Source organism: Cupressus sempervirens, chromosome 5 (assembly GCF_028749045.1).
Source record: "Cupressus sempervirens isolate cs-2001-9-10 chromosome 5, ASM2874904v1, whole genome shotgun sequence".
NCBI lineage: Eukaryota > Viridiplantae > Streptophyta > Pinopsida > Cupressales > Cupressaceae > Cupressus > Cupressus sempervirens.
This window is the reverse complement of record NC_143122.1, coordinates 76658871-76685397: the sequence shown is the minus strand read 5'-3', so window position 1 is coordinate 76685397 and position 26527 is coordinate 76658871. Positions and strand designations below refer to the sequence as shown.

The 26527-nt window shown below is 39.6% G+C and overlaps 1 protein-coding gene across 4 annotated transcripts in view; it reads right to left on the bottom strand.

Moving 5' to 3' along the window:
* LOC149554628 (uncharacterized) overlaps nucleotides 1-26527 on the bottom strand; it is a 77369-nt gene that overhangs the window by 6398 nt on the left and 44444 nt on the right. For all 4 annotated transcript variants that reach the window (XM_089828689.1, XM_089828691.1, XM_089828690.1 and 1 more), the window contains exon 2: nucleotides 1623-1720. In XM_089828689.1, the coding sequence (XP_089684815.1) occupies nucleotides 1623-1720 (98 nt within the window). The remainder of the gene's footprint in view (nucleotides 1-1622; nucleotides 1721-26527) is intronic.

Sequence of the window (26527 nt, the reverse complement as noted above, 5' to 3'; positions counted from 1 at the left end):
AGGGTAATGAGTGACACATTTTTTGACTTTTAAAAAAAAATTGTAAAAACAAATTGAGGTCCTCTAAACAATTTTTATTTTTTTTGGGTGTGTAATTTGAAGGTTTCAAGCTTCAGCTCGGTAAAGTGTTGCCCGCAAGTAGAGATAAAAAGTGAGTTGACCCAGCTAGGCCTTGTCTCAATATTAAACAATGCAACACTCGAGCACTCAAAGGCCACATTTCAAACTCTAAGTTTTATAGAAAAAGAAAATATTGAGGCTCTTTATATATTTTCTCAGTGAACTTTGATTTCAAAGGTTTCAAAATAAGTCAAATTACTCTACCCCAGCCATTAGTTGAATTCCATGGCTTTTGCTGAATCAAGAAGTAGCACAAGAATGATAAGCATATGACAAAATTGGACACTATCACAAAGTTGGGCATTGCCGGAGAGTTGGGTGTCACTTAGGAACCACACCATGCCAAAAGGCTCACATTTCAAATACTAAAATCTCAAGAATCGTTGACGCCCTTCACACAATATTTTATAAAATTCTGAATTTTGACCATTCAATTTGTGGATTTGATGGGTTTCAAAAATATAAGGTTTCACCAGCTGAGAGTTAAATTCACAGCTTTTGCAGAACCAAGAGAGGAATCAAAAGAGTTTAGAAAATTGTGTCAAAGTTGGACACAGCCAAAGAATTGGAAATCAGAACACCCAATAGCAATAGATCAGCTAGATTGAGTCTCTAAGGCAGAATACTTAATTAAAATATGAAATTTAGAGGGAGCCATACAAAGATCAATCAATGATGGGAGTACATTCAAAAGCCGCAATTCGGCCATACAAAACTACTGCATCAACATCTCTCAAATTCTAAAATTTTCAGTGAGAATCAATTTTGAATTGAACTTTAAACATTTGCAGTTTTCAAGGTAGGCATAGTGAAATGAATCAAGATACATATGAATAAAGTATCGACTGTTGAGATTTTCACCAAAAAGGAGCAAATAATGTTTTTTCGTGACATGAACCATTTGAAGCAATCGCTATTGAATTACCAATTGAGAAAAGGGAGCAACTGCATCTGAGATCCATGTAAAATCATGTTTTGTATCAATGCGTAAATTGCAAGTCTATGGTCAATATTAGTCATTGGATGTGGTTGTCTCAGCAAACACTCATCAGTTCATAGCCATGGTCACAAGAGACTTGGACAGGGAGACCCTGCATACACACTCTCTTGCCCTTTATTTGTGAGGCCTTTTGCTATTGATAACGCAATCAATGCTGTGTGTGTCCTCCATTTCTCTCCATTTTATCTGCTTATATTTTTGTTGATATTTTATTTATACTATAAGTTTTTGACATGTGCCATTGTGTAGTTTTTGACAAGGCAAGCTATGCTTATTAATTTACTTATGGTATTACCAAATACTAAATAGTGTTACGCGTAATGAACATATCAGTAACCTTTTCCCCATTAGTCATTAGCATAAGTAGTCAAATCACCCTGGTATAGTTTGCTTCAAAGTGATGAATTTTGAACAAGAAAGAAAAGTAAAAATGTACCTAACACAATCACAGCATCGTGACAAAGGGGATGGAGGAGAAGCAATGAGAACAAAATAAACTTACACGGCATCTTCTATGGAAGAAAACATCTCATGGTTGTACTTTATGATAGGAAATGTATCGACAATAACAGCTTCTACTCCATTGAATCCACGTTCAAACTGCCAAAATATAATAACAGTAATAACAAATTGAATAAGATTAAATAGTTCGAAATCCACAAATACTCCCACCATAAAACTGGTCAAGCAAAAGTCATTCTCAAAATCTGTTTATCTGACAAAATGAAATATATGACCTTATAACAATAACAAAATCAAAAGCAAGCATTCCCCAACTTATTTAGGATTTACTGTTTTCCACCTTTAAAATGGTAAATATCTTAGGATTGACAATAAGATCTTCATTTACTAAGCTATTTAAGTAGGTGTTTAGTTCCGTTAGTTGAAAACTTTAAGTACTTGAAATTTTCATAACATCAAATCCTTAAAAAATTGTAATTATTATCTACTGCACTCCAATGGTTTTTACCCTTAAATGGTTGGTCTTATAAAGAATGGTAGTTTTGCAAGGGACGGTACCAAAGACTCCTATGGAACATAATGTCGATTATATTCAAGCTTCTAAGGTTGGGACTGGTACTGCAAACTAGTAAATCCACCAAGGTTTGTTGATGTTGATAGTTGCTCTTTCTCAGCATTCAAAACTACTAATGTCAAAGACAAAGACAAATATCCTGATAATAATGTTAAAAGGGGATAAGACAAAGTTCTCTATCTAATCTTAGTGTTTAATTTGGAAGCTCTCCCAACATTACAGCCTAAATCTTGATCTTAATCTTATACAATTATGGCTTTTTGGGCCTACTGATGTAGGAGCATCCTGGGTGTAAAAGCAATCTTGCATCACCCAAAAATATTTTATTTTTGTTTCTTGAATAAATTGTCACAGTGCAAAGTTGTTGTCTGTGAAGACTTGCTACTTAGTAAGTCAGTCATACAAGCCAGGAATGTCCTAGTTTCAGAGATGGATGTTCATCTTGGATATATTAGCCTACTAGTTGAGGCTCAATGCCATATCATGAGTATTTGTGGATTTATTGTGGATTTTTGGTGTGCAATTTTGGTATAAAAACTTTAGGCCCATCGTTGAGCCAGTGGCTATCCAGCCACGCAAAACGATTTAATTTATATTGGTTTTCATAACTTTTCAAAGAAAAGCTAAGTATGGTCCCTTCGTATGGCTCACATTTTTCATGCCTCTATAGCCGCTACCCACCGTTGAATACCTTAGAGGCCGCAGATGGACTCCGAAATGGGGTTGACTGGAGCTTGCATAATTTGGGCCCTGTAGATCAGAAGTTGAGGATTCCGAAAAGTGGTTATAATAGCCAATCATAGCAATGGTTTGAAAGTTATGGCCTTCCGAAGTTGAGCTGACCAAAATTTCCAAAATAAGTGTCAAAGGTGTATCGGCCCGACTCTATATGTAATTTTAGAGTTAATCAATCTCAAGGGTTAGGGTTCGATGTCTAGAAACTTCCCAGGCAGTGTAAAAATGTCTCTTTAAGGAATGCCTGTACATTGTCTAGGACAGCTCTAGGTGATAGTTTGGAGCTTTGTCTTGTAGAGTACTTTTATGAAGGCGCCCATGTGGGATAGCATATTGTAATTCTTTAATTCCGTATTTGCAATGATAATAAGAAGCCCATATTTTATTCTCGCAAATTGTTGTTATTTCTTTGTTTTTGTTATGTGTTTAAGGTATTAAGGGGAGCACCCTTCATCACCTACAGTTCCTTATTGTTCTTACAAGAAGACAATAAGGATCACTGACAAGGCAATTGTAAAGGAAAATAACATATGTTAACCTATACTTACATGCCAATTATTATCAATCTCGAGAAGAGGAGTCCCCAAGAATTAAAAAACTAGAGCCATCAAATTTTTGAGTTAAGAACATTAAGAAGGAAAAAGACAACTTATGAGGAAGGGCCATGGAGAATGGTAGATACATAGCTCGCAAACTTAGAGTTGGAGAGTACCTAGCAAGACCAAAATTTTAAACTTTGAACTAAAAAAGTACTAAAAATTAAGATCTCTAGAGGAAACGACTTTTTTTTGGTAAACTTCATTTACAAAATTTACTTAATTAAAAATTGACATCTGAAAAGACAAAATGCATGGTTTTATAGAAAAAACATCTGAAATGCACATTTTAACCAATGTTTTACTTGCATTAACATTTATGCGCACATTTTTTTTTGTCAATAAAAATGTGAGAGTTGAACTTGTGAAAACTCACCCAGCAAAAAAATAGAGTGCTTAGCAACTTGGAGAGTACTCACAAAGTTTGCAAACTATGGGTATAGGAAACACTTTGCAAACTATGGGTCAAAAACATTGTTTTGGTACACACGACAATGTGAAGGCATAAGGGACAATAAAAAGGAGACTATAACTACATTGTGCAGTGAGTTGAAAACTAGCATGCTTCACTATACGACTCACACGCTACAAACACTTGCGATTTTGGGGAAGTAACTCACTGCACAAGGAGTCAATGACATGCGCACAACGAAAGGACCCTACATCCTAAGGAGTCACTAATCGCCAATTGCTATGGAAGACAAAAATAGTCTATCGTTGCACTTTAGTAAGAGTATAAGGATCGATGGCTAAGCGCAACTACTATATCTTCGCTTAGAAAAAAGGGTAGCCATTTGACTACCGTTCAGAAGGATTGTTCGCTGCCAGCTAAGCATGGGAAGTAGAGGCGGAGAAGGTGCACGAAGGCCAGGGTTTGTCATAAAAAAAGGGGATTAGAGGCATGTTTTGGGTGTTACAAGATTCAAGAATTGGCAAATTAACGGATTTCCGAATGATTAATTGATTAACAGAGGAACAAATGTGTTCCTTATAAAGAATTACAAGGACAACGTAGACAGAAGACGAAAATAGAAACAAAATTGAAGACAGGATAGGAAACATTCCTATCTAGACTAAAAGACAAACTATAGACAAGTAGTTGACCATTATAGAAAGTATAAGATATTATCTTAATACCCTCCCTTAATGGTCAACTTATGGATGTCGGAACATTCTGGGATAACTAAGACCCTCCCTGGATCTATAGAATGCTGAAACCAAGAAGCTTTGTCAGAAGAGTGCTATGACTCAAAACAAATTGCAATTACAAAACTTCGTTTTTGTGGAAAAAACGGAAAAACCCAAAATCTCACGCAACCTTGTGTATTATAGACAACATGAAATGATTTTTGAGGAAAAAATCAACAAACCCAGAAAAACAGAAATAGATTCAAAAGGCGAAAAATGCAACTTCACCTTAATCAGGAAGCTCAACAACTTGTGTTGTTGGCTGGGAAGCATTTTGCCTTGCTTGGGCAGCCAAACGTTTCCGGCACTCAAACTTCATATGGCCAAACTTGTGACAGTAATTACATTGTACATTTTGCTTCGTAGAGTCATCCAAGGATTGAGCAGAAGGTTGATGCTAGGAAGGCTGAGAAGACTGATGGTTGCCGATGTTCTATTGAAAGGATTTTGCAGCAAATACCTGCTCTGAGGAGGCTATAGAAGCACTGCTACCAAACTGTTGTTTCCAGATCCTGTTGCAGAAGTTTGGTGCATAATTCTGGAAACTTCATATCAACATTAGTTGACGTAATGTTGAGTGTTTCTATGAAGTGCTCATAGGACGATGGTAGACTTTTCAGAGTGATGACTACCATATCCTCTTCCTCCATTTTCCGACCAATAGCTTCGCGCTAATCGCGGATGTCCTTAATCTTTGTCAAATGCTCTTGTAAGGACATACATTCATCCATCATAATGGAGAACAACTAATTCTTCAGAAAGAATGCTTGACTTTTGTCAGATGTTTCATGCAGCTCCTTCAGATATTTCCAGATTTCTGTAGCTGACTTGCTGGAAGGAATCTGCGATAGCTAATCATTGATAACAAAGCTAAAGAAGCATAATAGCCTCTCGATTGCAATCATCAAACTTGTCCTATTCTGCTTGGTCAGAGGTCGAACGAGTCTTTGTGCCTAGAACAAGCTCATCCAAATGACGATATTCGAAGATGGTTAACATGCACTGCTTCCAGTGATCGTAAACTGCCCTCCAACATCAGATTAGTCAAAGATGCCATTTGCACGACGTCCAAGGCAATGTTGAGGCTGACCCAAAAAAAATGACAAGTGCCCAAAAGAGTAGACAGAAAAACCAAAAGGAATCTGCTGTCATTTTCTGGATCCGTTGGCTCGAAAATTGAGACATGAAAATCGAGGCACCTAGAAAAAATTGACGACAACCCAGTTGACTCTCGAAAAACCCACCACAAATCTGTAAACAAACAAAAAATCGGAGGTCAAAAACTAGGGTTTTGAGCAAAACCCTAGTCGACAGCTTTGAAGGTCGGATTTGCAGAAAAATGTCGATTTTCTGTGAAAAATCAGACTTTTCTTTCAGAATAGGGACTAAAGGACTGATAGGGCAGTAGAGATTAGGATTTCGAAACCAAAAAATGGTGTTACAGACACATTTTTGTTGCAGATACAAGGAAAAATGACTGCAAAACACAGCTCGCGATTTTCCAATCAAAAACGAGCAAGAGAAAAAAATACACAAGCAATAATAGACGCGCGAAATATTAGAGGTCACTGAAGGCATTTGTTGCAGGTCGCGGATAAGTGCGAATAGACAGGCGGAAATGAAGACCAGTCACAGTCACAAGCAAAATAGGTGTAGGCGAAAATGAAGACCAGGTGCAGGCGCGAATAGAATGCCAGGTGTGGTCAGGAATGAAGACAAGTCACGATAATAACAGGCGCGAGCGTGAATAAAATGCCAGGTGTGGCCAAGAATGAAGACAAGTCACAATAATAACAGGGCGAGCGCGAACAGAATATCGAGCTCGGGCGCAATCGTGATCAGAACCCTAGACGCAGGCGTGAGCAAAATATTTCGAAAATAGATTCATAAACCCGAGCCAAAACTCAGATGTGCACAGATAAATTTCTCAAAGAAATAGAAATCCTAGATGGGCTATAGAGAAATCCTTAGAAATAATTTCAAAAAAATTTAGCAAATAATTTTGAAAGAAATTATAAATTTTTTGAAAAATTCCTTATAATGGCTCTGATACCATGTTACAAGATTCAAGAATTGGTAGATTAACGGATTTCCGGATGATTGATTGATTAATAGAGGAACAAATGTGTTCCTTATAAAGAATTACAAGGACATTGTTTCTTTAGAAACAACGTAGACTGAAGACGAAAATAGAAACAAAACTAAAGACAGGATAGGAAACATTTCTATCTAGATTGAAAGACAGACTATAGACAAGTAGTTGACCGTTATAGAAAGTATAAGATATTATCTTAATAGTGGGAGGAGTTGGAAATATAGAGGAGCAGGAGCAATTTGAAGGAAGCCTAGAACAAGGAGATCTCCAAGGAAAAACGAAGTGAAACAGCACCGTGCGGTTGTAGGAAGGAAGAACACCAAACACAACTTATATGAGCAAGTTCATCAGTGGAAAAGGCCCTTTAGGTACATCGTACACCCAACATAAGAAGCGAAGAGAAGAGTGGGCGTGGAGTTGAACCATTCTTGGAGCATTAACGTCATACGCCTGAGAAGAAAAGAAAAAGCCCTAAATGCTTTCTTGCACACAAAAAGACAAGAAAACAGTTATGCAATTGGCTAGAAAGAGTTGGAAAGAAAGGTTGTAGACAGGCAGGTGATTCAAATAGCAACAATATGAATCCGAGTAAGAATGCACAAACTCTACCCTCAGGAGTCAAAGTTGCAGGTCGTATGGACACTGGTAAAAAGAAAATGAAGTCAAAAGTACAAGGGCAGCATATGGCATCTACAAATTCCATGAAAGATTATGTAACAACTTAAACACTAACCTTTAAAGGCTTAAAAGGATTAAATTGCCGGAAATGGTGGCATGTGTTTACCGTACGGGTAAAGAAATCAACGCATACAGACAATAATAGCAGAATAACAGAATTATATTCACAATAGTAGATGAATGATGCTTTACAAAGATCCCAGACGGGATATAAATACTACTGCCGAATCTTCTCGAAGGGGTCCGTCGGCCACAATTATTCTATCCGCTACAAATTATTTACTGACGACATCGGCTACAGAATACAGAAACACCGCCGGGTCGTCGGCTACAGAATACAAAAACACCGCCGGACCGTCAGCTACAGAATACCGAAACACCGCCGGACCGTCGGCTACAGAATACAAAATACCGCCCGACATCACCCCGTCGGCTACAGAAACACCGCCGGACCCATCCAGTCGGCTAACACCATCCCCCCCAAAAAGAAAAGTCATCTCCTGACAACTGACAAAATATCTGAGACAAATTAACAAACAAAATACATTAACAGAGTGACTACAACAAGAGAAATCTGCTTCTGACACATCACTATCACCTTCGTGTCGTGCCTCTAGCCTCTGCTAACACAACACTGCCTTCTTGATGAAGCTGACCTTGATAGCCACCTGTGCTGCTTTCTCTACCTGAGTATCCCGAGCCAAGTGTCGCTGCACTGCCTCCAACTGGATGATTAGCTCCTCCTGAGCTCTCTACGCAACCCCTCTCTTCTGTTTGTTTGTTACTGTTTCGCCAGCTTGTCACGGCACACAGAATCGATTCTCCCCAGGCCTTCGTTCGAACGACTCAGGGAGGTAATAGAAAAAACTTCATCTGATATTGGCTACTGGCTTGATGTGCACGGAATAATGTCCGCTAATCCCTAATAGCAAACACTTGACACTGCCTTTGCAGTCTTCATAAATTAAGTTTTAAACTCCGCTCTGTCTCTTCTTAATGCACAGGAACGTTGTCCTCCAATTGCAACCCGTGAAAGAGTCTTAAGACGGCGAAGTTCTTTTTGTTATATGCCCATGGTCTTTTCCCTTACCGTCTGAGGCTTCTTAAAATTATGGCGGAATTGATTGTAAACTCGCGGGCTATCTTCGGCGGAGGATGTGAAAAAAAATTTTGTGCCCGCGGACAGACTATCCACGGGGACCTTCCACCGTCTTTCTCTGCCCGCGGACAACCTGTCCGCGGGACTTTCACTGCCCGCGAACAAGCAGTTGCCCACGGGACTTTTCAGTCCGCGGGCCTTTCTGTCCGTGGGGCCCGTATTTTTTTTCTTTTTTCTTTTTCAAATTTTTTTTTCAATTTTTTTCAATTTTTTTTTTTTTAATTTTTAATTTTTATTTTTTTGAAATTTTTTTTTTTTTTGTTTTTTGAAATTTGAACACATCAAATAACAAAGGTACCTTCGGACGACGTCGCCGCCAGAGAGTGCTGTAATGACGACGATGGAGGATTCAACGACGGCAAGAACTTTCTTGCGTGATATAGTTTCAACTTAGATCCGTTAACTGACTGAGCCATCTCCTGTCTGTCCAAGGTCGCCAGTTTGATTGCTCCATTGTTGCTGACCTTCCAAATCTGATATGGTCCAACCCATCTGCCCTTAAACTTTTCCACTTTGATTTCATTCTGACCGTCACACGGCTTACGTTTGTTTTGTGCCACCCCCGTCGCCCAATGTGCCTGCGGTCGTCGCGCAACTAGATTATTTCTTTGCTATCGGTGCCCTTCCACTAATTTTATGCTACGGTGTAACCTTTTCTTTCCGCGCAGTCCATTCACCATGTACCGGACAGTGAGATCTTTCGTTTTTCTGTGTTCAGACTGTATGTTCTTCCCCTCAGCTTCAGCCATGGCAGCTTTTCCTTCTTCTGCTTCCCTGCATTCCTCCAGACATTCATTTTCCTTTGTCTTGTCACGTTCGTCGACCGTTAACATATTGCAACTTGGAAACAATTCGTAGTCTTCTATCTGCCAATGGTAAAGGCCATTCACCGAGTCTAGGTCATCGTCATTCGATCTTCCGTCTAGTCTCAATATTCCTTCTTCATCCAGTTCCATTCTCTTCTTTCCTTCATCAACACTTTTGTCGTCGCTTTCTGAATCTGACGATGTTGCCTCCTCGTCGACCATTTGTGTGTGCAGGTCAATTGTGAATCTTTTGTCTTCGCACTCCATTGATAGGGTATTTCGTTTCCAGTCATGCTTTACTTTTGCTTGCACCAACCAATCCCGTCCCAGAATAGCATCATATCCTTTTCTTTTCAATGGAATAACCACAAATCCAATAAAAATGGTTGCGTACCAATAGTTACCATTTGCGCCCTTAAGGTTCCCAACGGTTTGATCCCGTGCTGGTCCGCCGTGAGCAACTGGAATGTAGGTGGCCACAGCGTCGGCTTCCCCAACTTCTTCCAGGTATCCTCTGGTAAGACATTCACGCCAAACCCTCCGTCAACAATTGTCTCTATCAAAACATTTCCCAAAATCCCCATCTCGACAACTGCCGGATGCTGTCTGGATGTCAGTGCCAGCAGCATTGAGTCTGTTGTCATCACTTCCCTACTGTCCCTTCCTGTGTCCTCCGGTGCTTTCGAAAACGGTGTATGATTCAGAATGGCCGTCCGTAACTGGGGCATTGTGAGGTGGTCACTTATCTTGACTGGTATCTCCGTTTGTAAGATCTGTCGTACAATGTTTTGTTCTGCGAAGTTCCTTGCCAAGGTGCCGGTGATGTCCTTCAACTGAGATGTCCCCGCTGACGATGCCTTTGCAATGTCCACCTGCGCTTCCCCCACTTTTCTCTTTTCCTCCGCTTGCTTCCGTGTAATTGCCAGAACCTCCTCTACATCCGTGCCAATAGTGATCAAGTTTACTCCAACCTTTGGACACTTGGAATCTTCGTGATCGCCGGGTCCGCACCATCTGCATAATAATTTCGGTGTGTTTTCCGCTGTACAATCCCACGCAAAATGACCCCACAAATTACATGCTCGACATTGAACGATCGTCCGTCCGTTTGCATCATACTGAGTTCGACTTCGGCTCCCATTATTATTGTTATTGTTTGCATTGTTATTTTGCCCTCTGCTATTATTCCTGTATCCTCCAGATGTAGCACCGGCGGTATTCGTGTTTCCGCTACTACCCGACGGGGAAGCCTCCTGTGTGAGAAGCACCTGCGGAGATCCTCTTGTCTTCATGTTAAAGGGGCAGTCTTTTTTTGAATGGCCCATGATCTGACAAATGTCAAAATTGGTTTTTTGGACACAATCCTTTAGTATGGCCGTCGCTCTTACATTCTGTGCACCACAGTTCACTTCCTTTTGGCTCCTTCTGCATATTTTTAAACTCCATCATGCGAATCATATCCTTCTGTAGCGCCCGAACTTTCTTGCTGCTGCCTTTGTCGTCGTTGCTATCATCTCCGACAGGCTCGTCGTCATCAAAATCAGATGAGCTAGTTTTCTTCTTTGTCTTCTGTTCACTTTCAAGATCCAATGCTCTGTTATACGCGTCCACATATGACGACGATGGCACAATTTTCATTTTCCTCTGCAACTGCAAGCGTAGGCCATCCACAAACCACCTTTTCTGCAATCCGTCCGCCGGCTTGCTTTCCATTTTGTTTATTAAGTCTTTTAATCTCCTGGCGTAGACGCGGACAGTTTCGTGCTTCCCCTGTTTCATATTGAAAATTTCTGCTACGATTTCATTATCATCCCGTAAGAGTTTAAATTCCGCCAGGAACTCCTTTTTAATCTTATCCCAGGTATCTAGCTTCTGCGGATCCATATCCGAAAACCAATCAATCGTGAGACCCCGTAGGGTTATCGGAAATTGTCTCATCCAGTCGTCTTCATCAGTTATGCCATTTGCCCTCCAGATTGTTTCGCATGTTTTGCAATGTCGAATGGGATCGGCCGTACCATTGCCACTGAACTTCGGCAGTTTCTCTTTTGGTCCCGCCATCACAACACTGGAGGTCTGCACTGTCACACCGGAGGTCTGCACTCCTACACCGGCAATCGGCACTCCCGCGCCGACAGTCTGAACTCCCACACCGACAGTCTGAACTCTCGCACCGGCGGTCTGCACTTCCGCACCGGAGGTGTCAACAGCTGCGAACCTTGGTGAAGAAGAAGGATCCTCTGAAATTGTTTCCCACGGAAGTCTATCCTGGACGAAGAGATCACTCCACACTCGTGCTCCATCGGCCCTGCGAGCCATGCAAGTTGATGCTCTTCCGTCAGAGTTTTCCTCCCTTGGCGAACACAAGTTCAAGAACTCCTCCCGTGCTTCTTCCACCAATTCCACCCGCTGCCGAGTCTCCTCCAACAATTCTTCCACGCTCCGGTGTCCGTCGGCAATCTTTTGAAATCTCCGTTGGCGTTTGGTTTGCTATGCCAAAATTAAATTCTCTTGCGCAGTACGGATTCCATCTTTTCCTTTCGCCTTATTTCGATCCTTGTTAAGCTGATTTGGCATTAATCTTCATTCCTCCCACTTTCCAGATTCATAAGGCAACGGCGCCAAATGTTTACCGTACGGGTAAAAAAATCAACGCATACAGACAATAATAGCAGAATAGCAGAATTGTATTCACAATAGTAGATGAATGATGCTTTACAAAGATCTCAAACGGGATATAAATACTACCACCGAACCTTCCCGAAGGGGTCCGTCGGCCACAATTATTCTATTCGCTACAAATTATTTACCGACGACATCGGCTACAGAATACAGAAACACCGCCAGATCGTCGGCTACAGAATACAGAAACACCGCCGAACTGTCGGCTACAGAATATCGAAACACCGCCGGACTGTCGGCTACAGAATACAAAATACCGCTGGACATCACCCCGTTGGCTACAGAAACACCGTCGGACCCATCCAGTCGGCTAACAGCATGAGAGAGCTGAGACTACAAATAATAAAATTATCAAAAACAACTTGAGGCGAGTGCAAGTTGAATGGGTTATCCAGATGTCAATATTTTGTATCAAGGATTTTATAGGTCCAATGAGGGCAATGATTGAGTCATTTGATGATTTTACGAAGAAAAGCACCGTCACCTACATGAATCATCTCATAGAGACTTCTTTCACCATGGAAGAATTTAGAAGGGTGTTTAGATTGCCAAAAAAGGGCACAAAATTGATTTGAAGGCATAGAGAATAACTCCAGGGGTGAAAGATCTCTACATTCAGTTGATTTGCAAGGACCTCACCGACACAGACGAGTCACTCTGAAAGTCCTCACAAACTAGGGGAATCAAGAAGTCATTTATTAGGGAAGGTCACTAGAGATGTTTGTTGGACATAGTTAAGAGCCAACTGATAGGTTCTAGCCATGTGTCTACTATTTCTTTCCAGCAGGTGTCCCTGATGAATTACTTAGTTGGCGTCAGAGTATATGATTGGTCCACATTGTTATCAAAGCGTATGTACAAGTTCATGACTGTAGCATAAGACTTTTGATATGTCGCACTATGCCATCAGGCTACTCCTAAACGCCATGGTTAGACAAATCCTGCATGATGTTCTGTGGGAGGAGATTAGAGTGGAATCATTGGCACATGGTGAGCCCCCCCATTATGAGATGGCGACACTTCGATACATTAGGTGGCCTGAAGGTAGCAACAAGACAGAAACGGGCCAGGCAAGAGAGGGATGGTGGATTAGATCACGGGGATACCGATAGAAGATGAGATAATACATCTGAGAGCAAAAGTGCCACGAAGGAAGACAACACTAAGGCTGACATGAAGGATGAGGCAGTGTCGGAACTTACATCACTATTTGCATGCCCTATGTTGTCTTCCATGGCACACTAGACACCTGTTGCCAACACTGCCCCAATCTCGGTGTTTGGCCAAATCAGGACACCTATTATTATTACTCTACTGGTAGTGACGACTGTGGTGTCATGTCCCCTTTTTCACTCCAGCTCTTTTGGCACCTGGTTAATCTATCTCCACATCTGGATAGATTAACAGCATTTCTAGAAAGCATGCCTGCTAGTCACAAGGGAAGATTTGACTTAAGTTCGTCATTCAATGTATTACAGTACTTTAATAAAGTTACTTTATGTTTTATTAAGACATTCACTTTATGAAGTGACTTAAGTGACTAGAAAACGAAATTGGTGTTTTATCCCACATCTCTTATTCCAACACTCTTCCCTCACTTCGAGGTTATAAAAAGGAGGCTCAGTCTTGGGAAAGACACAACGAATATATGCTTCTATTCAAATATTGAACTAGTGGCTTCAATGTGACTGGAAATTCTCCTAAGGACGAAACCCCTTACGGAAGAACAATGAGACTAGATGCAAACCTAGTAACTCACACTGTATTTGCAAAGCTAAATATGACTTATTTGAGTCTTGGATGGTTAATGGAAGCTAGAATTAGATTAAGAACAGAGGATCATTACAGACAAGTTGCCATTAGAGTTATTTAAGAAGAGATAATATACAGGGACGCCATTTAGTCTATTACAGAAGAAGACATCAAAGTAAGTATCAAACTCTCATTTCAGTTATACACTGCCAACTTGTTTCCTAAGTATCATATCGTAGTATAGGATATTAGCTTTAAGGAATGATTGTTCATTCAATCATCATATTGAGAGTCGAGGATGGACGAGCTTCCTAGTATTACTGGCAGTAACGAGTTTAAGAATGAATACACAAGCGTCTGGAAACTTGCGGGAGTCCAGTGTTTTGATAGTCAACCAATGATCTGTAACACACCATTGAATGGAACCTTCTCACACCTGTCCACCATTTAGCTAGCTTACCTATACATAACCGTGTGGGAGTTCCAAAAGTTGTGGAGGTTTTATTGCAGTCCCGACAACAAGCCCAATAACTGACAGTAGCAGACTCACTGCATAGGGTGGCGATAATAAACATTGGTGTGGTAACGCAGTGTAGTTGAGCTCCCACCATAGTGCCTCAACATCATTTCCGAGTATACCTTACTCACAGTCAGCCATAAGTTTAAAGACGGCAGGGTCAAAACAAAGTTCAGTCACGATAGGGATCAGTATTCACTAAGGAGAAGCAGTTTTGGAATATAATACTAGGGTTGGCACAGTGACTAGAAGGCTTGTGAAGACATTCAGATATTGGTAGTTCCGAAATTGAGGCCACTGGATGCAATTTCGGGGGCAGCCATATAGGTTTCCAGCACTATACATTCTAAGCCGGGTTCTTTAATCTATCTCTATTTATGTTTTAAACTTGTGCTAGAGTGTAATGAAATAGCAATTTATCATTCATTAAATCTGTATATTGCTATGATTCAAAATAGAAATGCCATTGTGAGAAATCTACTATTGCAAAGGCTAATATAACTGGAATTGTTATTTCCTAAGAACTCTGCTATTGCAAAGGCTAATATAACTAGAACTGTTATTTCTTGAGAAATTCACCTTGTTTGTGTAAGCTTATGTCATATTGTAATACTCCCTAGAGACGTTTTTTCCTCAGCTATGGTAAAATAGAAAGCATTCAGGATACATGTCAACTGTTTGACGAAATTTTTTCGAGTAGAGATTTACTTTTTTTTTTGTCCTACTAAGCCCAGTTTATTGCACGTGGTATTACCAAAGACAGAGAGTGTAGTCGTGAAGGAAACCCCAATAGTAGCACCCAACACATAGAGTACCCTAGTGACTCTTGAGATGCCTCAAGCGGTAGATATTGGCCTCAAGTGGCAGAGATTGTTTCCGTGGGAGTTACAAAATTGCAGCATCTGCCATCCAGAGATGTGACTGAGGAGGTTGAGGTGACAAGAACTCGGGAGATGAAGGCAGCAGGCCACAGGAGCCACAAATTCGACTAGAAGTGATTGGGTCAAATGTCATGGTGAGAGTTGATCCAACACTGTCAGTTGATCTAGTGAGTGACAACTCCATGAGTGTGACTGCGCAGGTCGAAGAGCATTCCACAGCACCTAGGCAAGGACGCATTCCACCAGTGATGGGACATGCGAGTGATTATCTATTGTGGCGATTTCAGATTGCACTGATGACTAAGACCTTCTATCCAATCTCTGATGAGAGAAGACCTCAATCATGATAAGATGATATTGGATAGTGCAGCATAGGGAGAGGTAGTCACACTAGAGTTGGAGGGTATAAGGTTCCAAAGAGCAAACAACACCTATAGTGCTAGTAGATGTAGTGCAACATGACTCGTCGCGAGTCAGGCGAGTCACACGAGTCAGCAAGTCACCATCTAGCAGCCGAGTCAGAATGACCCGTGACCCATGAGCGGCGGGTCCTCGCATGACTCACAGGTCACGAGCCACTCAACCCGGCCGCGGCAGAGGACGCCCATTTGGGTTAAAAAATGACAAACAATGTTTTTTTTAATAATTTTATTTGTTCTATGTTATGCTTGTAACCCTAAAAGGCCTTTCATAACACTCTATTGTGAGAAGAAGAGAGAGAGAGAGGAAGAAGAGAAATAAAGTGTCATTGTTTTGCAACCAGCTGAAAGGAAGAGGAGAAAAACTTGCATTTGTGACATTAGAGGTTGCATTTAGATCATCAAGGAATTTATAGGAGCTCTTCTCAACACTTCCCAAAGCATTTGAAAGAGGTAAGAGTTGATTTTTTAGATTTTGATGATTTTTTTCTCTATGCTTATGGGTTTTTTGGATGAATTTTTTTTATATGTTTATGGTTTTTTGTTTTTTTACTTTAGATCTTCATAAAATACAATGCTTAAATGGTAATATTTGGTCTAAAATGTCTTATTGCAGAAACTTTTACATTTTTCCTTACTCATAATGGCTCCTAGAGGTAAAAAAACCCAAGCTCTCTAAAGGCAATAAAAAAGATGAGTGTTGGAAGTACACCATAGACTTTCCGAATAGAGCTAGAATTCAAACAAAATGTCTATTTTGTAAAACCATTAATAGTGGGGGTATAAATAGATTGAAATACCATATTGTTGGCATAAGTGGTCATGATACTGAGCCTTGTAGAGCTGCAACTGTTGAGGCTCAACGTTTTTGTTATGTTGCCTTAGAAAAATATGAACAAGAAAAAGAATTAAAAAAAAAAACAATTAGTAGAGTTCGCTCAAGCTCATTACAATTCCCTTCCACGCTCATCTGGAAATGTTTTTGAGTCAATAGGTTGTGTTGGAGAAGGTTCTTCCCTTCCCCCCTATCGTCCTAGTGCTTCTGCTAATCGTACTTCTTCTACATCTATTCCTTGCACTGCTAGTGGTGCTGCGGCTGGTGCCCCTTATAGTAGTATTGGCTTTACCTTTCATCCTAGCGCCAAAAAATCTAGGTTGGACAATTTTTTTGTACCGCATTCCACTCCTGGTGCACAACCCTCACTTGAGAGCTTGGGCTGGAATAAGGAGATACATGAAGCTAGAATAAGAGCAATTTGCAAGTTTTGGTTTTACTGCAACATTCCATTTATAGCAGCCAGGTACTTCAATTTCATTTATATTTGATTGTTTTACGTTTTAAACTTTTAAGTTTTAAAATTTAAATTCAATTTTATACTTTTAACTTGATGTTGAAAATTTGAAATATGCTAATTAAAATGTTTTTATAAATGTAACAGGACTCCTTATTGGCAAGGGATGATTGACGCAGTTTCCATCTATGGTGCGGGGTTTAAAGCCCCCACTGAAGATGAGTTGAGTAGCCCCCTTTCACTAGGAATGGTTAAGGAGATGAAACTTGAGTTGGAGGACCACAGAAAGATTTGGAGCCAAAAGGGGTGTACCATTATGACGGATGGATGGATAGATAGGAGGAATAGGACCCTCCTAAATTTTCTTGTTTCTAGCGGAGGTAATTCATCATCCTCTACTTCTTGAAGTCTAAAATTTAATGTATTATTGAATAACGAAAATTTTGTTTTATTGACTATTGATTCTTGAATGATAATTATTTTGTTTAATTTTCACTTTCAGAATCCACCATGTTTTTGAGGTCTATAGATGCTTCCTCACATGTGAAAAATGCAAAATTCTTATGTGAGGCTATTGAGGAGGTCATGAGAGAGGTGGGGGAAGAGAATGTTGTCCAAGTGGTGACTGATAATGCAGCTAATTATGTTACTCCAAGTAAAATTTTAACTTCTAACTTTCTAAGTTCTAAAAAAGTTGTTTTAGTTTTTCATTAAATTTTGAAAATTAAAAGTTTTTTAATACATCAAAAAAATTTATTGTTTACTAACTAATTTAAAATTGTTGCAGGAAAACTTTTGATGGAGAGAGACCCAAAAATCTTTTGGACTCCATGTGTGGCCCATTGCATCGACCTCATGTTAGAGGATATTGGCAAGCTTGTATGGGTGAAATCATGTGTTGCTAAGGCCAAAAATCTTTGTAAGTTCATCTATAATCATGCTTTGGTCCTCAGCACCATGAGGCAATACATGAAGGAAAAGGAGTTGGCTCATCCCGGTATCACAAGATTTGTCTCTAATTTTATCACACTAAAATCCTTGCTGAGTTCAAGGTTAGCTTTGAGGTCCATGTTTGTTGGTCCAGAATGGAGTTCCTCCTCCTTTGCCACCAGCCTAGCAAGGATAGATGCAACAAAATGCATTTATGATGATGAAGGTTTTTAGGAACCATGTTCGAAGATTGTGGAGGTAATTTAAATTTTAAAAGTTCAAGTCTTAAAATTTTATAAATTAATTTATCTCATACATATTTTTGTTTTATTTTCATTGTGCAACTTTGCAAAGTTTCATCATTCATTATATTGTTTTTTTGTTTAATTGTTTTGTAAATCACTGAGCCCCTTGTAGCCCTCCTACGAGTTACTGATGGGGAGAAGCCCTCTATGGGCTACATATATGAGGGCATGGATAAGGCCAAGGAGGCTATTAAAGCCAAATATGTAGGAGTTGAGGAAAACTATGGCCCTATTTGGGACATAATTGATAGGAGATGGCAAAATCAGCTTCATAAGCCCATCCACACAGTAGCCTATTACCTCAATCTGGCATACCGTTTCTGTGAAGATTTCAAGGCAGATGAGGAGGTTCTTGGTGGCCTATACACTGTGATATCAAAGATGGCCACTAATGCCACAGATATATTGCTTGAGATAGATGCCTATAATAATGCATCAGGGCCCATTTTTTGAAGTCAAATTTGCAAAGGTCGTACAAAATTGCAGCCAGGTAAAAATTGCAGCGTAAGCCTTATAGGCTTATACAATCTAGTTTCTAAATTTCTAGCTTTAAACTTTAAAGTTCAAATCTTGAAATGAGACTAATATTTTTTTCTTTTCCTTTTTTCAAAATTCAGATAGATAGTGGCAAATGTTTGGGCCTTCAACCAAAAACCTTCAGCAAATCGCCATCCACATCATGAGCCAGCCAAGAAGCACTTCTGGATGTGAGCGCAACTGGAGCATGTTCGAGCACATCCACTCGAAGAGGCGTAACAGGTTGTCTGTGGAGAAAATGAATAGGCTAGTCTTTGTGCATTACAACCTGTGCATTAGGACGAGGGAGATTTTGGATGGTGAGACCTCTCTGATTACTCTAGAGGAGGTTGATCCAGAGTCTAAGTGGATCATTGAGGCTACTGATCCTATCTTTGACGATGAGGACCTACAGTGGGTTGACCAGGCAAATAGAGAGGGCCAGGCTGAGGCTGTGGCTATGGTAGCAGAGGACCAGAGAGCTCCAGTTGTTCCTAGTGGCACCTCACAGGCATTGGCAGAGCCAAAGACTACAGTTGATCCTAGTGGCACCTCACAGGCATTGGCAGAGCCAGAGACTACAGTTGATCCTAGAGGCGCCTCACAAGCTGATGCTATGGCTAATCAGTCATCCAGGACCTACCTTAGACGCCTTACTAAGAGGCATTTTATAGATTATACTGAGCCTGAGCCTGAGGTTGAGGTTGGGGATGAGGATGAGGATGACGATGACAATGACAATGACGATGACGATGATGATGAGGACTCCAACTAGAAGCCACAACTATAGTCTTGTTTTAACTTTTTGTTTAACTTAACATATGATCAGAATTTGGAACATTTGATAATGACTATTGAATCTTGATGTGTTGGATTTCATAATACATATACATTTTGATGGGTTGCATGGATTTATCATTTTATATATGATTCTATGTTTTACTTTTATAATATTTCCTTCAACTACTATTTAACTACTAGTAATATAGTATTTAGCAATTTACCTTTGTAGTATTGTACTTATGTAATCGATGTACGTTTGACTTTTAACTTTAGTATGTGCATTATGGTCAAATTATCTTCTATTTAATGATGTTATTGTGTCTTTAAATTTTATTCAATAATGGGTGCATGGAATGTTCTTTAAATCCTAAAAAATCTCAAAATTTCGAAGTTTTTTCACTTTGCCGAGTCACTTCTGAGTCCGAGCCGAGTCACAAGTCAAGTTACCCTTGCCGAGTCCGAGTCAGGTCCGAGTCATGTTACTTTGAGTAGATGTGGCAGAGGTTGGATGTCCTCCAAGAGCAATGGTGGAGGTTGGGGTACAAACAACAAAGGAAGAGCCAGCACATGATACATTCAACAAGGATGTCGAGGCATATCCTATCGCTCTTATCAAGGAGGTTGATAGAGGCAGGCAAATTGTGTAGAGTGTGTTTGCAGTGCAACATGAAGAGGAGGCTACGGTAGCCACAGAGAGATCTCAAGAGGAGATAGCTACTCAGCAAGTGGCTTGGGAAAAGGAGCACGCAGTACTCGTGGCGCAGTTAGAGGCAGCCACTAAGGGTAAGAGTACAGTGGACACACAACTTAGAGAAGTTACAAAGAAGTGTGCGGTGGAAATATAGTTGGCAGCAATTATAAAGGAGAATTATCTACTAGAGACTTAGTTAGCCAAAGCCAAGGAGGCATGCGATAGAAAGGAGGCTGAACTTAATGATGTTGCCTTAAGGTTAAAGGAGGTTGTCGAGGCGAACTCCCAGGCACAGGAAGATCTAAACATCAGTACTCACTAAGTGTACCAACTATGGAAGAAGTTGAACCCTCCAACGTCCTAATCAACTCCACAGACGCTTCCTTCGTCCTCATCTTAGTTGTTTTCTTTTATGTATACATAATAACCCCAACCAGTTATAACTTCATCAAACACCAAATTCTTTTATAATTCAATCGTTTGACATTTCGTCAAACACTTTGCAAGCAAGATCTGATACCACTGCAATAACCCCAACCGGTTATAACTTCATCAAACACCACATTCTTCTATAATTTAGTTGTTTGACATTTCGTCAAACACTTTGCAAGCAAGCTTTGATACCACTGTAATGAGCCCCACTGACTCTCATACATCTGTGCCAAAGAAATGATTTCTTTCTTTTGTTTTTGAGGTTTTGCAATTTATTATACAACAATATAGCAGAAAAATAGAAGATATTACATGGGGAATATACATCTGAAAAATCCAGATTTTAATATCAACTTAGATTTGAGTATTTTCACAAAATACCAACAACCCAATTGATAAAATATCCCCTATTATCTACATCAACAATACCCAAAAAAATTAGAAGTTCCAATCCATGAACTTACAAGTAAGACATGCCTTGAAACCCTTTGAAATGAAGTCTAGCAGCAGCAAAAAAATTCTCCAACAAACAAATGCAACTACAGATATGGAAAACACTGCTCCCAAAGTGCAAATGAAAAATAACGCCTAGCAGCAAATATAAATGGGTACTCAACCAACTCCAAATTAACCAACACCCAACCGCTTCTTAGCAACAGTAATAACAGTATAAGAAGATGTCAAATTCCAAATTCCCAACACCACAGTATCTCCCAACCACAATGTCTACAGCAATGGAGATAAAAACCAATTCTTAAAAAAATAATTCACAATACCTCAGCTATGAATTACAATGAACTTCTCAAGAACAAACCCTTATACTTCAGCAAGGGCACAAAAAAATCAGACTTCATAAGCGTCACAAAGACGACAAATCAAAATAAGATAATCAAATAATCAAATGTTTTTCTTATCAAATGTCCTCATATTTATAATCTCCAAATGGCACCAATTTTCCAAAAGAACTCCACTTAAGAAGTTTTCTCTACACAACATTAAAATATAAGTGTCATTAATATAATTTATTAATTGCTTTTGGCTCCAAAAATGACCTTTTCCACCATAATTTAATATTCTGACATGCAAGGCCATAGTTTCTTATTCCCACAATTTAAAACTTTTTGTCTCAGTTCCAACGCACTATGATATTGAGGTGACCAACCAACAATACCAACAAAAATAGAAACCTCAATGTATTTAGATGAATAATAATAATAATTCACCCATCTTGCGAAAACTATTGTAGAAGCATCAGAATCTAAATCTAACAACAACAAAGTGCTCTTGATGATGAAAGACGATGAACCTAATGGAGTGACTTGCTATAAATAGAAGCTCCCTCCAAGATTCTTGGAGCCCAAACCAGAAGCCCGAAATAAAACTGAGACCATCACCCAACTCCTCTAACACAAATGAGCTCATCGGAACCAACAGTTTGACTTACTATAAATAGTAAGTCCCTCAATTGTAGTCAAAACACAACATAGGTTGTTGAAAAGCCTATAACCCCACAACTGAGACCTTCAAATCCCACTATCCGCTCACGAGGGTTGCAATGGTGAATTGACCAAGCCAACTGCAAGAACTTGCTAAAAATGGGGACATTACAGTATAAGGTGTAGAACATTATCTCCATTTTGTGTTTGTTGTCAGGAGAACTTTCTTTTTGGGGGGGACGATATTGTCGATAATAATTGTAGTCTTGAGGAATAGTTAATATTTGATTATATGTTAAGTAGTGTCTGTTACCGAAGAAAGTTAGAATGTGATGGTTGAGTCGCGACCCTTTGGATAATATACTCAGATACCGATTCGTGCCAGTAGGGCCTGGCTTCCGCATTCGATGCGGACGGATGCGAGAAGCCTCCGGATGCGCTGCGGGTGCTGCCCGGAAGCCACCCGCAGGCATCCGAGAGCATCCGGACACATCCGCGGGAGTTAGGCGGAAAATTAATAAAATAAAGTATATTTTAACTTAAAACCATGAAACATGTGACTAAAAGCATTTTTTAAAGCATAATTTCACAATAAAACCCTAAAACGACCCTAGAAGACAACATAGAAGCATTCACAAGAGTCATTTTAGAGTTTTGTTTGCACCTACAGCCACTCCTTCATTGTGAAGCTAAGTTCAGCATTTTTGAAGAGGATCGATCGAAGAGGGAGAGATAGCTTTCTCAAAGAAGTTTAAACCATTCAAAGTAAGTGATCAATCCTTTTCTTGAGTATTTAGATGAATTTTTTTGAGTTTTTGATGATTTTTTGAAGTTCTTGAAGATTTTTTTAAAGTTTTTTTTCAAATTTTTTTTTTTGAAAGATATGTAGAAGCAACTTTGGGTATCTATTTTAGTAGTTTTTCTCACTTCTTTCCACTTGTATGCATGATCATTGATGTTCATCGTTGTTAGGAACTAATTAAAATTTATTTATTTTCTTATAAAATAGGTTGCAAAAAACTAGACAAGAATGGATACCAGTGGTAGTGCTAGTCAAAGTTCAGTGGGGGGCCAAGGAGGGGAAGGGACTGATAATTTTTAAATTGATGTAGGTTCTCCTTTGTGGAGACATACAACACGGATATCACAGGTTTCAGGAGGTGGCTCATACTATTGGAAGTGCAATTATTGTCAAAGTAACAAAGGAAAACCTTTCAATAGCTCATATTCTCGAGTGAAGCTTCATTTTATGGGCCCTGTTGGCAAAGGATTTGGAATGTGCAAAGGCAAAAATGGTACTAGGATGACTAGCACGGAAATACTTTCATTTGTAAGAGAACAAGAAGCTGCTGATGCATTGATCAATAGATCAAAAAAAAGCTACTATCAAGGTCCTTCCTCAAAGAGCAAGCCAAAGACACCCACTGAACCAATGGCATCCTCCCAACACCCATTCTTGCAGGTACCTGTGCCAGAAGAGGATGAGGAAGAAGTGGAAATTTCAACCCATAAAAGAGGCCCATTGGACACCGCATTTAAAATGGGGGCAAGAGACCGTGCTAATGAAGCTATTGCACGTTGCCTCTATGCGAATGGGCTTTCTTTCAACTTGGTGAGATCACCATATTGGAAGGAAATGGTGGCAGCAATCAAAGAATCACCAGCTGACTACACAAGCCCGGGCTATGAAAAGGTGCGTACAACTTTATTGCAACAAGAGAGGGCACATATAGAGAGAGACCTTCAACCAATCAAAAAATCTTGGAAAACTTCGGGTCTAACTATTGTGTCAGATGGTTGGAAGGATACAAGAAACCGGCCACTAATTAATGTGATTGCAATTTCCCCCAAAGGAGCAATGTTTTTGAAGGCCATTGATTGTGAAGGGCAAGTGAAGGATTCGGAATTCATTTCTAGAATTCTCATTGAGGCCATTGAGATGGTGGGTAGTGAGAATGTGGTACAGGTGGTCACTGACAATGCCAAAAATTGCAGGGGTGCGGGTGCTTTAGTTGAGAGTCGGTATGACCATATTTTTTGGACTCCATGCACTGTTCACTCCCTTAACTTGATCATGCAGAGGATTGGCACTGAAGTAGATTGGGTGAAGAAAATATATGAAGAGGGGGAGGACATACAGATGTTTGTGACCAACCACCACATGTCACAATCCATTTTTAGAACATACTCCAAATTGGAGTTGCTGAAGGTAAATTAATTTTTTTAAATTACTAAGTTTCATGGTTTTGTAATTTAGTTAAAAATTAAAATTTATAATTATATTGTCAATTGACATATTGTTAACTTGTTTAGGTTGCTGAGACCCGTTTTGCATCTCATACAATCGTTATGAGACGACTCCTCAAGGTAAAAGATGCATTAAGTCAAATGGTCATCGGTCATCAATGGGGTGTATGGAAGATCTCAAATTCAGAAAGAGCACAAAGGATCAGGAATTTGATCTTGAATGAGAGTTGGTGGGCTGGTGTGGCATATGTATTGGATTTCACCAAGCCCATCATGACTATGCTCCGTTTTGCTGATACAGATACACCTTGCTTAGGGGATGTGTATGATGGCATGGACACCATGGTTGAGAAGGTAAAACATTCTATACAAGCACATGAGAGTGACCCCACACAATGTGAAGCCTTATGCAAACAAGTGCAAGCAATTATCAACCATCGCTGGAATAAGATGACTACCCCATTGCACCTCCTTGCATATGCCTTATCTCCTAGGTACTATAGTGAGGAGATAGCTGGTATGCCGGATAGAGTTGCACCATTTGCGGATGAGGAGGTTGTTGAGGGGTGCCACAAAGCCCTTTCAAGAAACAATGACCTTGTTGTTTCAGAATATCATGGTATGGTTGAAAAGGTCATTTTTGGGAGCCAAAAGGAAAAGAATAAATTATATTATGTGCATAAGTATAAGCAAAAAGGCTTTTAATTTTAAGTGAAAGGTGTGTAGTTGAAGCTAAGTTGCACAATTGAGATTACAAATATGTCTCCTATTATGAGAATTGGTCATCCAATTGCCCATTTGCCTTATTTATTTCTTGGTGAAGATTTTGGCCTGAATTTGGTGAATTAAATCCATAGCTGAAGTATAATGGATCTGGACTGAGTATTGTTTCTTTCTCTTATTGTGGCGACTATGACTTGAGAACAAAGTGATTTCTGAAGACTTGTGTTGACACCTTCCATTACTGTGATCGCTGTAGCTTGGAAGGGTTTGATGCTGGAAGTTTGGAAAATATTGTCATTGTTATAAAGTGCAATTTTTATCTACATTTTTAGGTGTTCAAGAAGCCATTTAAAAGTTCTCTTGGAAAAGCTGATAAGCGACACGGCAATTTTTAGAGCTGGTCGTACCATTTCCATATTGGCCATAACATCTTATGTTCATTCTTGCTGGATGTATAATGTGTATTGAAAACTCGGGTGGTTTAGTGGTGTTTGAAGAGTGATAAGACTTGAAAGGGTGAATTTCTTGCTGGTCATACAGGTTTATGGCATTTTGGGAAGTCCTTATTACTCATACCTATATTGAGTCATACTAAGTTGCCTTGGCTGGTCATGTGAACTTGGAAATCTAGTCTGTTCATCTTTGGAATGACTTCCACTTTGTCATGTGGCATCTAGACTTGGTAGTGATGCTTTGATGGGTTTGGCATTGAACATTTCAAGAAAATCCCTGATTTGGTGGTATGTACAGTTCCAGGCTTCCTGTAACAACAGCAATTTCACAATTATAGACCTATAGTTGATTGTTTTTACTAAATAAAAGCATGTTTTATCCCTTCAATGAGTTTGGTATGTGCTACAATTGATATGTTGCGGTGATTTGATTTGAGAGGATGTTGGGAGTGTTATTGGCACAGCTTGTTGGGCGATTTCCATTGTTGTTTTTCTTGTAATAGTGTACTCTCCGTCTATATTCTGACCTGCAAACAAGTCTCAAATCTTTCATATAAGGTATTCTTGTTATTTCCGTGTGGATGTTTGGTTCAAACATTTTGGGTAACCCTAGCAGTGATTTCTTCAATACTATCCTGTATCAGCATTGTAATATGTAACAACATGTTATAACAGCAAATACATCTTTATTGATATGTTATGTTGAGCTTACATATTGCGAAAAGATTAAAATAATTGAGTGTGCTTATTACAATGGTATCAAATCTAGAGGCCTTGCCAGCCTATGCCTATAATCTTGTTATTTGGCTACAACATTTCGTTATGAGAGACAAAGAATTAAGGTATTATACTGTAATGTCCCCATTTTTAGCAGGTTCCTGTAATTGGCTTGGCGAGTTCATCATTGCGACCCTCGTGAGTTGACAGTGGTATTTGAGGGTCTCAGTTGTGGTGGAGTTATTTGACTTTCTAGTGGAGTTTTGGGTCTATTTTGAGGGACTTCTATTTATAGTAAGTTAGCAGTTGGTTCCAATGAGCTTAGCTGAGTTAGAGGAT